This window comes from Gallus gallus, chromosome 2 (genome assembly GCF_016699485.2).
Source record: "Gallus gallus isolate bGalGal1 chromosome 2, bGalGal1.mat.broiler.GRCg7b, whole genome shotgun sequence".
NCBI classification, from domain to species: Eukaryota; Metazoa; Chordata; class Aves; order Galliformes; family Phasianidae; genus Gallus; species Gallus gallus.
The window spans coordinates 147280162-147296943 of NC_052533.1; the positions used below are offsets into that span (position 1 = coordinate 147280162).

The window sequence follows — 16782 nt, forward strand, 5'->3', positions numbered from 1 at the left end:
GTCACAATGATTCCTTATTTCCCAAGAGGACAGATTACAAAACTCAAAGCAGCCAGAGACAACAATTAAGCAGTCAGAATGGGGAAGCATCTTCGGCTGACCTTAGCCTCGAGGAAGGCCTGGAGCTGGCCAATCAGGGGCACCAAGTGGGAAGATCAGAATTGAGGAAGATCAAAATAAACGTAGGGACTGACTCACCTCTGTAGAATGATCTCATCGATACCCATTTGGGAAATCTAAAATGAACCTCAGAATGGAGCTTTGAGTTGCCTATATATTCAAGGCCAGGCTGGATGTGGCTCTGAGCAGCCTGGTTTAGTGATTGGTGACCCTGCACGTAGCATGGGGGTTGAGACTAGATGATCATTGTGGTCCTTTTCAACCCACACCATTCTATGAGTCTATGATTCTATGACATGTCAATAGAGCCAAAGCTAATTTTGAAAAATGGTTGGTTTCTGAAGACCTTACTCTGATCTTATACACCTACCCTGCCTCTTCCTTTGTCCCTGGTGCACTTGTAGATCTGATCTGCGTAAATAAGGGAAGAAAATTGACATTGTGAGGGAAAAATAGAGACAACACATTGAAGGAGAGAAGAAGGCAGCATAGAAATTTCCGTATCAATGGTGATAAAGCCTTGAGTTGAGGGAAGACAAGGGCCAAGGTCAAATCACTTCCTGCACATGCCTAATTTAGTCAAGGCAAGGTGTCCTTGTCTGATTCAGGTCCTGGTGTTGAAAATGAGAGCACTGTAAACCAAGCTTTTATGTAATCCATGTAGAGAGAGCCAACTTCCACCAGGAGCAATTCCAGCTATTTGAGTGAGGCACCATTCTTCTTCCTAAGAACCCTCAAGGCATCTCAGATGTCTGCAAGGCAAGTTAGTGGTCCTATAAGAAAAGTGTGTAATCACTGTTGCCAACAAATAAGAAACCCTGGGTAGAGGGATCTGAAATTAGGCATGAAAGATGTTACATCAGGATTTCTCAGGCAGGCTAGCAGAGAGGAGTCTCCTGTTATACAAGAACTATTGCCAAGGAGGATTTACTATGGAAGGACCTCCTGTGCCTCAGGGAAATTACTTCTCCCATCTCCAGATAAGGACCATTTTACGTAACATGAGATGTGGGTCAGTCTTGATGGGTTGTGTTGCTGGGCAACATGGAATGTAAAACCTTTGGGGTCAGAGAATCACACAGAATCACAGAATCAAGGAATGGCCTGGGTTGGAAGAGACCTCAAGGATCGTGAATCTCCAACCCCCCACAACAGGCAGGGCCACCAACCTCCACATTTAATCCTAGACCAGGCTGCCCAGGGCCCCATCCAAACTGGCTTTGAACACCTCCAGGGATGAGGCATCCACAACTTCTCTGGGCAGCCTGTTCCAGCACTTCGCCACTCTCATAGTAAAGTACAGGAAGAAACAAAGTGAGATGAAGGCAGGCTGGGGCCCACATATGGAGCTGCTCCCTTTGGGACAAGAATCCTAGCTTCCCAGTTTTGTCCATAACTCCTCCATGCAACAGCCGTAAGGAGAACATAGATCATAGAATCATAGAATCACTAAGGTTGAAAAGACCACTATGATCATCTAGTCCAAGCATTAACCCATCAGAAATGAAATCTTGCATGAAGTTCTGCATGGCAGAAGCAGGTTCTATCACGTATCTTCAGCCCTTTTGCCCACACATTTTTCTTTCAGGTCCCAGCTTTTCTCTGAACCTGAAACAGAGGCACCTTCCAAGCTCAGGTAGCACACAACACTACCTTCTTTAAAACCTGGATGCCAAGAACAGGTTTATATTCCCAAGTTCACCAGAACAAGACATGTCCTGAAATCAATGCAGTCACTGTTACCATCCCAGCCTGATCTTGGCCTGTGCCAACTAACATTGTCCCTAAGAAATCCTAAGGCTGGGGATGGTGTAGACTGGAGACTACTTCAAACAGTCTGATTTTCACAACCATATCATCTGTTTTGGGGCAGAGTATGACCATTTGAGGGCAGAGTATGGTCGTGGAAGTTCTTCGCTTGTTCAAGATGTTCAAATGTGTATGCCACAAAAGTATCTTTAAATTTGGCAGGAGGGAAAGAAAGGTGAAGGCAGTAGATTGAATAGAAGGCAGGAGCCAGCTCAGTTGAAGAATGGCAGTGCAGTAGAAACCATAGGGACAACAAAGAGTCTTGTAACTAAAGATGGATTATCCTTAGCCAACCTTGCATTTGCACCAAGGAGAAAAAAAGTGAGATGTATCTCTAGCAAGAAAATAAATACTGGAAGCAAAGTCCAGGCTGGCACCGAATGAAGAAGGAAGGCTAGGAAATAGCCAGAGAGCATGTAGTCAGATACGGAAGGGGAAAGGGTAAACAAAAAGGGGCAGGAACAGGTTGAGTAAGCTGGGGCTGTAAGACCACATTTCCTTTGCAAACCTATTATAAAGATCCAGATATTTCTCAGTATTGCTGTTCCTCTGCTCTTGTCCAGTCCCAACTGAGTGAGCAACATGTACAGCTGCTCTGCCTGTGTGGTGAGTCTATAGAGACAGAACCAGCTGGGTGAGCTGCACCCAGCTAATTACCCTGGGAGATCTTTGGTGGAGTAATCCTAATGGAGAGCTTCTCCAGCTCAGGAGAAAGCATTTCAGCGTTGAGTGAATCACTTTGAAAGAGTTTCAGCGAGCAAATCTCTCATTCACAGCTATTATCCACAAGGAAGGTCAGCAAAGGGGAATGAGTTCCTTCAATTTTAACGCAGGGAGAAAACTTGACTAGCAAGCATAAGAGATTTGTCCTCAGAGTTAAGTGTTTGTTATACACTCCAGCACACACAGGGTAGAAACCACCTGTTTTTTTTCTGATGAGTTTCCTTTAAGCACCACTCTAGTTACTTTTCTTTCTTTTCAAGATAATCCGTAATGCTTATAAAGCAACTTCCACTGGAAGAAGTGATTTCTTAAATCATTTTAAGAAAAATTTAATGCTCAAGATCCCTTCATTTTCAGTCCTACCTTGTCCCCTCTGTTTGCCTGCTGAAGAGCTCAGCAGCCATTTACTTTCCACCAGCTGACCCAGAAGAGAAATCGAAAGCAAGTTAAATAGAACTGAGTTTACTCTGAAATAAACTTACAAAATTACACTTCTACCAATTAAAAAAAAAAAAAAAGAAAAAGAAAAAGAAAGAAAATAACACAACTAAGGAAAACCTTAGAAGAGGCTTCCCAATGTGAATCCAAAGTGAATGCAATATATTTTAGCATTATTTCCATTCGACTTGCAGACTAACGCTTCTACTTTTGTTGCTGGTAACATGGATGCACCCAGCTGCTCCACCCTATGTGCCATACCACACACACACACACAACAGACTAAAATAACACTTTATTGTGCCCAGCTTCTGTTTAGCAAATCCAATATCAAACGGGAGAAAATGGTATAAAGGGAAAAATGGCACAAGAGGATTGTAGGGCCAAAATGAAGGGGAAAAATGCACGGAGTTATAAAGTTATGTAGCAGGAGAGATGGTGCCTGTATGGTACTCTGTGTATGGTACAAAGCATACCTGGTGTTCCAAACACCAGTCTGAGGTAGGGTCATGCTCTTGTGCATGGCTGTCAGAGCATGGAAAGAGTAAAAATATTTACCGATGGGATGTGACACACCAGGTTGAAGAGACAGGATGGCATTCACCCTGGCAGAAACTTCTGTACAGTTGAGATACTGAACTCTTGCAGTGCAAGGTCAAGTAGCTCCTTTCCCCCCATCCCCTTTAGAGCCCCAGACGGAGGATGCAGGCAAGACTGGCCAAGACACCCACAGCTATCACGGTGTAACTGGTTTTCACACTGCTGGCCCCACTGATGTTGCACAAGGAAGTCTGGCAGCAGCTAGTGGCAAGACCTGCAATCCCTATATTCAGGTCAATTGATGGGCAAAATGCAGCACATTTCTTGGTAATACTTTGCTGACGGTCATCGCCTGAAGTGGGAGAGAGAGGGAACAAGGGGAAAAGTCAGATTTTTTTATCTTCTATTTTTTAACAAATGATAAACTGTCTGCACAATATGCAGTGGGGAATGTACTGTTCTATACCGAATGCTGATGGTTTTCCTTTGGGCCTTGGCACACTGCATCATTATCTGTTTATAGGTGACCTATGGAGATCATCCCTTGACCTTAAGGCTCCTATGCCATGTTCAGGCCCAGCTGAATGGAACCTGAAGCATGAATTCAGAGATCTAATACATTTGTTTAGTGCAAGATTGCCCCATCTCTGGAGATGTTCAAAGCCAGGTTGAATAGGGCCCTGGGCAACCTTATCTACTGCCTGATTTAGCAGTTGGTAAACGTGTCTATGGCAGGGTGTTGGAACTAGATGATCTTTGAGGTCCCTTCCAACCCAAGCCATTCTGTGATTCGCTGTGGTTCCAGTATTCTATGAAGATGTCATCATCATCTTGCCTTGGCTCTGTCCCTTTCACAGCACCTGGTCTTTTCTAGTTCCAACACTCTGTCAATATATCTTTAAGTCTATAGATTAGACAAGGTTGTTGTGCGGAGAAATCTTCTCTTTTCCACTGTTTCCCTCTCCTGGGTGTGTTTTACAAGCATTGTTACGATAAATTGTGACAGAGATGAATTAGCTGAGTTCACACCTGAAGCAATATTTGTTGTCTTTGTGACATGGTCCTTCTAATTCTTCTGTCACACCTCCTGATGAGTGGACACCTGCAGTCAGCCTAAACTCAAACCTCTTTTGTCAAGAGAGCCCTAGAAAAAGCTTCACACTCACCGAGTCCCTTAGTAGAATATGTTGTAAGACAGTACTTCTCATGGTCAGCACACGTGGTTGTACTGAAACAGTGTATATTGGAAGGTGCATCTTTGCATGAGAAACATCTCAGGGAGAAAGCTGCAAAAGAAGCACACAACATCCATCACTCATCTCTAGAAATATTTGTAGGAACACAAAACCGGTGGTGCTTGTCCAGACTGAGAATCTGTCAAGCCCAGCAGTCACAGGCAGGCATCCAAATTTGGACCAAAATTGCTCTTTCAGACCAAAATTGCTTTAAGTTCAAATTCTTGTGGTTTGCTTATTTAGTAGTCCTCAAGGGACATCCCTTCTGGATACCTGAGTCTCACTTGAATCCATTTAAACTTGTGGCATCACAAATATTTGTTGGAAAGAGTTTCCCAGTCTACTACTACTGGCAACATGAGGCTCTCGTGGTCTCTTTCTAACCCAATTTCTGACACCTCTCCCCATCTCCATTTGCTGGCCAATAGCTGTTGTATGGAAAGAGACCAGCTGATTCCTGTCCACTCTCTTTTGCATTCCCTTCAAGTTATCTGAAGAGTCCTGGCCTAAACAACCTTTCTCAGAACAGACAGGTGGACCAACAGTGAATTCTTTTAAAAATCTTGAATCATGAAAGGAAGAGAGATTTGAGAGTAAGTCCCCTGGCCATACTGAGTGTGATTTTTTTCCTGCATGCTCCCACAACATATCTCAAATAAGAGACAAGCCATGTAGCTCTCTATCTCAGTGTTTGGTGGGAAGAGGGATGCATCTGATGAATTCATTCTTGGAGCTTTCCGGCACTGGGAAGCAATCCTGGCTCTGTGGATGACATGGCTCAGCAAACCAGCTCCTCAGCTGCAGCACAATCCTTTTTATAGCCATCCAAGGGTGAAGACTCACTAATACTACAAATTTGGTACATCTGTAACCCTGTGCATCTGCAAAGTGCTTTGCTAATAGGAATGAATGAAAACAGCTTGTGCTCAAGTAAGCTAAAGCAGTCATTCATAGCAAAGAGATCCTTAGGGAAGGTTTCTTTGCATGATAACAGGAATTTCCTGCTCATCTGTTTATCTGGAGCAAACACTCCTGCAGTAATGCCACCCAAAGGGGATTAGTCTCATTCTTCTCATTCTCAGGCTATCCCTGTCTGTGACCAGTTAATATCCATCTTATTCTTGTGCCAGCAATCTCCCTTAGCTTTGTTTCCCCTGCTCTTCTTTTCCCTCATCCTTCTCTCTAGCGCAAGTTCCTTTGCCCTTCTTGGTACCTTTGCCAGCAATGTCCTTACCACATTTCTGCCCTTCTTTGACCCAAACAGGGGTCAGACAAGTCTGTCTGACCCAAAGAGAATCTCCACTCCCTACCATTAACCCAAGTTAATGCACTGTATTAACCGGAGCATGCACTGTATCTCATAGGAAACCACAAAAATGAATTTTAGGGAAGAAGCACCCATCTTTCTCTGTCTGTGGAAGCTGCTTCCTCACCCCACTGTGGCTAACAACCCATTTTCCCTTCTCACAGCCACTCAGCACTGACCTTCACTTTCTTCTTGTGGCCTCTAGTCCTCGCATATTCTACCCTCCTTCTTTTATCTGTTGATGAATAGCATCTAGCAGAGGACACAGAGGTTGGGTGGCTGGGCTTGCAGTGTCTCAGATACCATCTCTCTCCTTTCCCAAGCTCAATACTTGTGTTGCCTTGCTCACTTCTCTTGTGCAACCCGCAACCAGGCACATCTCTGCTCCACCCTGCTGGGAACCACCCTTTTCACCTTGATAGCCATACACGGGAGCAGAGTCCTCAGGCTGAGTTTTCTAGACATGTAATACATTTTGTGCTTTAATCACAATTAAGAGAAACTTACTGGATCTACGCAGGAAATTGTGGAGCTTGTTGGATGCCCAAGTCCTGTTTCATTCCAGATTCCCAATGGTAGTAATTTAAGAGTCCTGTTGCCGTGGGAGGGGGAAAGCAAGAGACTTCGCCAACTACCTTTTTGTGAGGTTTCTCTCTCTCTAAGCATTTACTGATTTTTGGGTGGTCCTGTGTGCAATCAGGAGTTGGACTTGATGATCCTTATGGGTCCCTTCCATATCTATGATTCTATGATTCTACTAGAGATGACTCTGGAGGCATGTGGCTGCCTTGAAGGTATCCTGTGTCTAGGAAGAAAGACCTGTGCTCTAAATGAAATGGAGTATTCTTCAATGAAGATTTTCATGTGAATAATTCGAGCCACGTGGATAAACAGTTAACATATGTAAGGCATTAGAAGGTACAAGTTCTGGCAGATGCAGAATTTGCACCATTAAAATCATTCAGGTTTGAGATTAATTGGAACAGCTACCAGCCTTCTGGCTAGATTGCACAGCAAAGAAGTGCTGCCTATGTTTTAATTTTCATCAACTGCTTTAGTGAATTTGCTGTCTCATCATGTGATCTTTTTAACAAATGTGATTATATTTGATAAGCTGCAGGAAGGGATTGACTTTATTGCCCCTGAATTTCTCCACCCCGTTGAGTACATGCCAAGTTTAAAGCCCGTGAAGTCCCACAATAAAGACATTTACAGCCTCAAATTAACTATGAGCCTTGGTGCTCTGCTAGGTGGGAACTAAAACTGACAGTAATTTGCAGGTATTCTCTGGCCCTACAACTGAGTCAGAGAAAGATTAGGTTTATTCTAGGATCAGAATAGGGCAAAAGCCATCTGAGCTGAGGAAATCAAATATTTCCCCTGAAACAGTCAGAGTGATGTTCAGATTAAAAAAAAAGAGAGAGAGAGTTATCAGAATGAGGACAGGACCCTGCGGTTCCATCCCAAACCTGGGATCAGTGTTGACAAAGGAGCTGCAGGAAAGACATGGGAAACGGGGCTGCTGCTTCTTGCAACACAAACATCTCTATTGAGTTAGGTGATTAAGGTTTGTAATTGCAACCCATAAATAAGCAAGAAAAAAAAAATGAAAGGCTATATTTTCTTATAGGTCAAATTTGCAGCCTTATTGGAGATATTTAAGGTCAGGCTTGAGAGGGCTCTGAGCGCTCTGATTGAGCTGTAGATGTCCCTGTTCATTGCAGGGGAGCTAGACTAGATGACTTTTAAAGGTCCCTTTCAACTCAAACGATTCTATGATTCAATGATTCCATATTACCAATGATTCTATATTACCACTTTCAGTTCCGTATAATCCTCAGTTAAGTCCCCTTCTCATGGAGCTCCAACAAGACTTACAGCTCTCAGATCCCTACAAAGAGCCACTCCAAATGCTGGAGTGGATTGGAAGGTGTCAGGTGAGAGAGTATCTCAACCCCCACTTCAGCTCCTCAGCATAATTTCAGCCTGAACCAGGCTCTGAGCAACTGACCTAGCTGTAGATGTCCCTGTTCACTTCAGGGGAGTTGGACTAGATGACCTTTAAACATCCCTTCCAACTCAGATGGTTCTATGGTTCTGTGACTTCTGATAGGAAAGCAGCAGCCCACAGAAAGGATTGGCTGTTCTTATCCTGAGGAAGGAAATATCCTCTAGAGGACAATGAGCTTCAGCATTACCATTTGTGCTGCAAAATCCTTTCCTCACCCTGCACCGTCAAAGACATGCCCCAGCTCTGGCCTTTTGCTCATGCAAAATGACCCTTGGCGACTCACCGCTCTCCGTGCACAGGGCAATGACAAGCACGACAAGAAGAGAAGCCTTCATCCTTTATAGTTCTCGCAGCCTCCAAAATAAGCAGAGAGCACGCGGGGCAGTTTTTATACCTCCGCAGTGTTTGCTTTTATCCTAGGATAATAACCATGGTGTTGCAGTGTGTCAGATGATGAGTGATTGAGAGTAACGTGTCAGGGCTTGTATGGGGAAATACGCTTTGTTGGAAATCTAAACAAGTGTATATCTCCCCCCCCCCCCTATTCTTTTCTGAGTTATTTCACAATGTGGCTTACTCATCTGGTACTAAGTATGAAACAGTTTCTAATTCTGGATAAGTGGAGGAAAAGCAACACACAAAAACAAAACAGAGTCCACGTGAGAAGAGAGTGCTCGCCTTTCCAGGCTCTCAGCAAAGGCTGCATCCTCCAGGATCCCATCCTCACACAACTGTTTTAGTGCATATGGAAATGGATTGAATTTGAAATTGAAATTGGGATTGAAGCATCTTCAAAATGTCTCCCAGGATTCTCAGTACAGATAGATCACAAGAGCAGTCTCCTTCCACTGCATTTCATAGGGGACCAGATATAATTTTCTGTGAGTCTTTTCAATACTGCAGTTCAGAATCCGAAATGTTTCTGTTCAAAAAGTGGGTATTTTATATGAGGGAAGATACTCTCTTATTGGAAAATAAATTCCACCAGGCAGTGACAAGGACCACCTAAATTAGAAAATAAAAATAACATCCACCCCCATCACATGGAGCAAGCTGTGAATTTTCTCATGAACTGCAAAAAAATAAATGTCAGGGAGAAAAAAAACAACAGGAAACAAAACAGTGAAAGCATGGAGAGCGAGGGGCTGCCTGATCAATGTTCTCAACTCATTAAGTCTTCAGAAAAAAAAAGAATGATAGCCAACCAGTATTATTCTAAATGCCTGATGGAAATACTCCTTTGGGTTTCTATACAGTGCTCTTTATTCCTCCATTTTTACCATGTTTCAACCTCTCTCCCTGTACAAAATCAGATCATTCTTCATTTCCTTCTGATCTCTGTTGCCTTTTCCTCCCACCATTGTCTTTCTGCCATCTAACCGTTGAGATGGAGGCACAGTCCCAAAACTGATCCAGCTGGTTCCCTTGCACATGACACTCAGAGCAACCTGTGTGCCCCAGGCTTCTGACAGGGACTCTGCCCCTTGCTGCTCTCCATCTGTTGTATTTTCTTTTTTTCTTGGTCTCAAAATTGCTTGGATTTCCACCTCCCACTAGATAGTTGAGCTTCCAGTAGGACCCACCTCCAATCATTATCTCATTGGAAAGGCATGCCCAGTTCTACAGGTGATGTAAGTCTTTCCAGTGTCTTGCAAATTGAACGTAGAAATATTACTAGTATGGAGACTTACGTGACTAAGGTGAGGAAATTTCTGCTTTCTCAATCGGTAGGGCATGAAACTCATCTGGAACAGAGGCAGCAATTAACCAATAAAGCTCAAAGGAGGGGTGTTGTTTGGTCGTGGAAAGCCAATGCCTTCGTAATGTACCAAGCAGGAGGAAAATAGAAGCTTGCACCCTGCATACCAGGGACTGCAGCCCTCATTTCCTTGAAATAGTTTATTATCTCCAATCCAGAAGAGATTTCATATGTCTTTATTGGTGAACCAACTTTTACTGTAGACTATTCGAGGTAACAGCATAGACGGGTGCTTCAGCCACCAGGCAATGTCATTCTGCAGCCTGTGCATTGCACTGCAGAGGCAGCCCACATTCAGGTTTATTTCAGCCAGCAGCATCCATTAACAGGTACAGAAATAGCAGATCTGCCAGGCACATTTTTTTTCTTCCCTCCCTTGTAGTTTCATCCAAGCAAAAACCAAAATATGTCTTGTCTCCTGCAAGCTGCTGAGATTTGGAGATGGAGAGAGTGTATTTTTTAAAGGAGTTATTGCAGGGTTTTTGTATGCTCCTGCAACTGGCCCCATGTGTGTCTCTGATTTTAATGCTATCTTCAACTCTTATCAATACCAGGTGAAATAGATTGAAAAGAATCCAAGCGATAGAAAGAGGTCACCAGACAGACCCAGGCAAAAGAGAAGAGAATATTACAGCTTGCAAGTGTTTAGATGTTATGAAATTCCAGAACATTTTGGAAAGAGAAGCAAGGGATTTAAATGAGAGTGAGGGGGATGTGTGTTTTGCTCGTCGTGTTTTGCTCATCTTGTTCTAAACCTTATTGAAGTCACCACAGGAGAAGGGTGAATAATTTCTTTATTTTGGTGAAAGCGTGTATTTTTTTCATGAAACGAAAGCTGAAATTTAAAGTTAACTGTGGTGCCTAATTCTAATGTTGTTTATAGATTTTCCAGTTGGCCCAAAGCCTTAAGAATAATTTCAGAAATTAATGCAGTTAGCATACAGGAAAAGTGATGGAGAAAGCGATTAAAGAGAAGCGCAAAAGCCAAGTTTCTGTTTCTCTTTCCAAAAAGAAATTCCACAACACTTCAGCTGGCCTATCTCATATTTCAAGGAATGCCAGGACACTCTCGTTGCCCAGAAGATAAATCTTTACAGAGTGACTAAGCCTTTCACAGCTTTCAGCCAGCACTGTGGTTTCTCACCGTGGTGCAGAAGTTCATGCCCTTTGCAGTTTGCCATGAGCACTGACAAAACAGAACTCCCCAACCCAGTTGGGCTGCAAACAGGAGTTTTTTCCAGGTGTTACTTCTACTTAAGCCCTCCTAAAACAGAGCTCCTGTATGGTGTTCCACCAGGAGTTATGCACCCTCTTGCTCCAGGAGTACACGTCCTTTGACAGTCTCCATTATCTTAGAGCTCTGCTCCAGGAGCTCCTCTGGGATCTCCACTTCATCTTTCCCATTCTCAAGCCTCAAAATACAGCAGCAAAAGAGATCACCCCATGTGATCAGGCATCACCACCTCTCCAAGCTCTTTCTGCCCAATCCCCATCCCTGTAGGCATGAGCGACCATTTAGAATCATAGAATCATGAAGGTTGGAAAAGACCGCTAGGATCATCAAGTCCAATCTTCAACCTATTCCCACTATGTCCACTAAACCATGTCCCTCAGTGTCACATCTCCATGTTTCTGGAAAACCTCCACAGGTGGTGACCAGTATTTCCCTGGGCAGCCTGTTCCAATATCTCACCATGCTTTCAGAGGAGAAATTTCTCCTAAACTACCCAGCCAGCATCTCCAAGCTGGCACAGAGGCCACCTCTCAATGAGAACTCCAGCAGCACCATCCTTATCTTGAACATCCCCAGCATCTCGAGGAGCTACTTTGACCCATTTTAAGAGGTGAAGTCATCCACATTGCAGCAATCACATGAAGACTTGTTAGCGCTGCCAAGAGTGCAACCTGCCAAGCCCCCCCTCCCATGTGCTTGTAGTCACAAAACAGTTCTCTCTGCCGCTACAAGTGCCAGCTTGCAGTGGGAGCAACACAAATGGCTTTGACCTTTCCACATTGACACCTTCATTCATCAGCTCTGAGTGATCAGTCAGAACATGTGTCTTTATGGAGTGTCTTTCTTGAGCTGCTGGAAGCAATTGAGTCAATGGAGAAAGGCAGCCAAGAGAGTACTCCCAGACACTAAAAAATAAAAGGAATTTGATGTGATGTAGAGATTCAAGCTGCAGCCCTTTCCGGCAGAGCTGTTTTCTGAGGCTGAGCTTAGTGTGGATATATCAAACACGCTCTAGAATAACATAGACCTTTATTTTGTCTGACAATTGTCACATATGTGCAATCAAAATAGCTTTCTCGGGGAAAATTAGTACAAAACAATAAGGGAAAAAAAAAAAATAGGAGCTATACTGCCATGCCATTTTGTGGGTCAGATCTGAAAAAAAAGTGTTGGAAAAAAAGCAGAATAGCATAGACCTTGATGGAGACACTTGACAAAAGATGTTGTTTCATCTGTTTGGCAAGACCATATGTAGGCCCTTGGGTTGTCACGTCTTCTCACACCCCCAACCCTCATCACAATCCTGCCCTAATGACACAGATCAAACTGGCTACCGTTCCCAGGAACATCACGGCATAGCTCAATTTCACACTGTTGGCACCACTGAAATTGCACAGGGAGGTCTTGCAGCACTTGGTGGAAATGGCCACCACACCAAAGTCTGTGTTGGTCTCAGGACAGTCTGCAGAACATTTCTTGGTTATGCGATATCCCATGTCTTTGCCTGGATGAAAAACAGACAAGAAAGGAGTGTTATGAAGTAAGATTCCCCTACAAGTCCTGACCAGAGAAAAATGGGAGGAGTATAATGCTCTGCATTTAGCTTGTAATGCAGGAATAACAGATTAGCAGATTTGATGAGTACTGGGTGAGAGTTCATGCAACCTGGCTCAAGTGCACAACACTAGAAAGTCCTTGATAGAAATCCATGCCATGCCTCATGCAGGACAGCAAAAAATCACTGCCAACGCATATTTAATTTCTAAAACTACATTCCTTATGACTAACCCCTTTCTGTCCTCTTCACAAAGCATATTGCTTTCAGATCAAGCAATGAGGTCTGCTCGTGGAAATATCTGTGTTTCACATTATATGATGTGAGCCTCAAGCCCTTGTGATCAGCTCTTTCCAACAAGAGCAACGACTGCCCTGAAGAAATTATTGCTCATCACTGTCCTTGGAGACAAAAAACATAATTATTGATGCGTTACTACTACTCACCAAACCCAGCAGCACTGTATGTGGTTGTACAGTATTTCTCATGGTCTTCACACTTGTAGGTTTTAAGACAGTTCCAGTTGGAGTGCTCATTTTCGCATGTGTAGCAAAACAAGGAGGAAGCTGGAAAGAGCATACATGACACACATCAGTGTCTTTAGCAATGCCCTCTTGGGAAGAAAGTGTCAAAAGCCACGTCCCTTCTTGGAAAATAAAAAGTACATGTTACAAATGCGTCTTCACGGCAAGTGAAATAAGAGGTTGGTTTTGATTAATGAAGCTGAAAAGGCAAGCAAACAGAAGAAAACAAGTTTTCTCTCCTTACTTCAGATTTTTAGTGATTAAATCTGAAAACACATTTTTCAGGCTGAGCAGTGCTCTCCTGTGACTTTTCCTCCAGACCAAGCTCCATCTCTCCTGGGTTTTATGCTGGCCTGGTTGGCAGCCAACCTGCGGAAGCAGAACCTGGTATAGTTTAGCATAGTGCAGTTTGGGCAAGGAGAGGATAAACTGGTGCTGTTCTCAGGTGAGAGCTGAGGTTTTTTTTAGTATTTTCGGAGTGCATCTGCAAAACACTGTACAGACATGAATTAATTAAAGCCTATGATACCTCTGTGAGCTAAATTACTGAGCAGAGTCACATTAAAGGGAGTTCCCTGGGAGAGGTTGCTCTGAACAATGAAGCGATTATTTCCACCATTACCTTGAACAGCACATCCTTGGTAACATTATAAGCAGGTCTCAGCCAGGGCTATTACAAAGACAGGAAGTAGAAGGATATCTATTTCTGAACAAAACTGTCCAATTTCCAAGCTTGACAGCTGGCCAAGCAAGAAACACAGGCACGTGCCATTGTGTTCCCTGGAGGTTGGTTCACAATTGCTGGGAATGGAAAAATGGTTTCTGTCCTGTTCAGAGTCACATGGCAGTTTCCTTACATTTCTGGTCAGAGGTGAAGGAGGCAGTCGAGCAGATATCAAAGACAGCCTGCTCCATTGCCACCAATGGTTAGAAAAGAAAAGTTGGAAAAGGCCACTAAGATCATCAAGTCCAACCATTGACCGATCCCCACCATTCCCACTCAACCATGTCACTCAGTGCTACATCTACCCTTTTCCTGAACACCTCCAGGAACGGTGACCTCAAGAATCTGCACTGCAAAACCCCAACGATTGAGGGTTCGTGATCAAAGGTAATAAAATGGCAACCCAGAGAGGGTTTTCATTTAGACCAAGATTTCCTTACTTCAGCTCTTTTTGGCTTTCTCAAGTTCTTATTTCTGCACAGAGCATCTCCTTTCAATTGATTTTCAACCTGTTTTTTTTTAATCTCCTTCCACTATTCTCTGAAGCTGCTTGGTTGATTCAAACACATCCCTAAATTTGAACCTGCCCATAACATTTGGTTAGACAACTCCAGAAGTAGCTATAAAAGAGAATAAAAAGCTATTTTACGCCCAAACTCCCCCAGGTCAGAGAAGAAAAAGCTACCTTTCTCTGCTGCAGAGAGCTCACATGCCTTGCATACAGACCTGGAGCTTTGAACCTCAACAAACAACTGATCACCTTGTTCTGAAACTAACCCAGATGCTCTTTCAACTTCCTTTTAATTGACTCATCAACACTCAGTGCTTCTCTATCACTTGGATTAAGCCTCCCACCTTTCTTTCTGGAGGTCCCCTGACTCAAGCTGTGGATTGATATCCTTTGCATACCATGCCAGAGCAATTCCAGACTCGCTGTCTGACCAATATGTCACACATTTTTCAGTCCATGTAGTCCTCCTTGATCTGTTCCTCTGATAAATCACACATAGGTATTTGAAAACACTTCCTTCAGAGCTGAGATTCCAGTACACGTGAAAAAGCAACTGAATTGCACTCGTGCTCTCTTTCACTAATGCAAGACAGGAAACCACTTAAAACAGTGTAGTTGTTGTGAAGCATTGCCTATGTTTGGCCTCCACCCTCCATTAGCTCTAGTTTTGCAGATGCAGCCAGAAATAGCCTTAACAGTGCAAAAAGGCTTGCAGTGCTTCTTGGGATTATAAACATGCAGAGAGAGCAACTGTTTTTGTTTTTGTTTTTGTTTTGTTTAAATTATTATTATTTTTTTTTATTTGATTATCTCAAGGCAGTTATCAAGTCATATCTGTATCTCCTTCTGAAAGAGGCCAAGCACAACATATTGTGGATCCCATTACAAACGCACTCACTCTGATGCATTTAAGAAAGCTCATCAAAGCTGTGAGCAAAGAGCTCTTGGGTTTTCAAATATCTGCCAGCAACCTAGTTTCTTAATTGCAGTGCCATTGTGGGAAATAAAGTGAAATGCTGGCAGAAGATGAAACCTCAACATTAGCCCTGTTATCTTTATCAGCAACTCCAGCAGTTTCATTCAGGAACAAAAAGAAAACTGAAGGCAAAACTATGAGCCCAGCTTAATTGATAGAATCGTAGAATATTTCGAGTTGGAAGGGACCCACAAGGATCATCAAGTCCAACTTCTGGCTCTGCATAGGACCACCCAAAAATCAAACCCTATGTCTGAGAGCACTGTCCAAATACTCTGGCAGGTTTGATGGTCCTCAACTCTTAGCATTTTTCAGTTCATGTATGCATCTTCAGATGCTCAGAGCACAATTCTCAAGAGTGAGAGAAACACAAGTCGTGAGCTCATCTTCTGTGGGGTATGAGCACCTTGGTAGAGCTCAAGCAGAGGCTAAGACTCAACCTCACTAAATATTGTTTGAAGTAAGGAATACCAAAGAAAAAGTGAACAACCAAGACTTCAGCAATTGCAGCAAAAGCAGTCAAATCCTCTTGTTCTTGTATTATCTCTAACTTCTCTTCTGGTATTTCCATCCTCTCCACCTGGCTGCCCCAGCCTCTGTACCACCTTACCTTGCTCGGCACACAGGACTGCCACCAGCAGGGCAACAAGCAAAGCCTTCATGATTGTTGTACCCTCAGAGCCCGCACAGTGTGGGATGATGTACCATCGAAAGGTTTTATACTGGGACTGTGTTTGCTTTGACTTCATCTGATTGCATCAATTTGAAGTTTTGGGGAGTGACAGCCCATAATATGGAATCAGCACTGGGTGTGTTTGTGCATAGGAAATAACCCATCACGCGCAGCAATTTCTTCTACCACTCACTCAGATCCAATCTGTTATTCCAACATTGGCAGGGATAATTGGAGGAACAATTTATGATTCAGACATGGGAGTCTCTTCTTACTCTGTAGGGTTGAGCCACAAAACTTAGAGCAAGGCTGAGGTAGCCATGCCAGTCTGGTGTAGCTCATTGCTTTCATGACAGACATCATCTGGCATCCTCCATCCACAATAGGACAGCTTCATATCTGTCATAATGAAAGTGGGAGTATAGGTAAATAATGGGATTTTCACTGGCTTGCTCGTAGTCCTTCAGAATTAACTCACTTGTACTGAGAAAAGTACTCTAAGCAGAAAAACAGTGTACTGTAGCATTCCCACAACACAACTATTTGTGCCTGGAGACTGTCACTAATGTTCTCAAGGCCCCCGCCAGGGATGGGGTCCAGTGCTTTTCTTTGCTCTGCTTCTCTGTCCTCTGGAAACATTTGGG

General features: G+C 43.4%; 2 protein-coding genes across 2 annotated transcripts; both read right to left on the minus strand.

Moving 5' to 3' along the window:
- Positions 1–3370: 3370 nt before the first annotated feature.
- On the minus strand, positions 3371–8545 carry LY6CLEL (lymphocyte antigen 6 complex, locus E-like). Its single transcript, XM_418413.7, has 3 exons — positions 8466–8545; positions 4797–4916; positions 3371–3982 (listed from the first exon to the last, which is right to left on the minus strand). Exons 1-3 carry the CDS (start codon positions 8515–8517, stop codon positions 3774–3776), a joined length of 381 nt encoding a protein of 126 aa, XP_418413.1. The 5' UTR covers positions 8518–8545; the 3' UTR covers positions 3371–3773.
- Positions 8546–12187: 3642 nt separating this feature from the next.
- On the minus strand, positions 12188–16156 carry LY6EL (lymphocyte antigen 6E-like). The gene is made up of 3 exons (XM_418412.8): positions 16076–16156; positions 13177–13296; positions 12188–12679 (listed from the first exon to the last, which is right to left on the minus strand). The coding sequence occupies exons 1-3, from the start codon at positions 16125–16127 to the stop codon at positions 12471–12473; spliced, it is 381 nt and encodes a 126-aa protein (XP_418412.6). The 5' UTR covers positions 16128–16156; the 3' UTR covers positions 12188–12470.
- Positions 16157–16782: the final 626 nt, after the last annotated feature.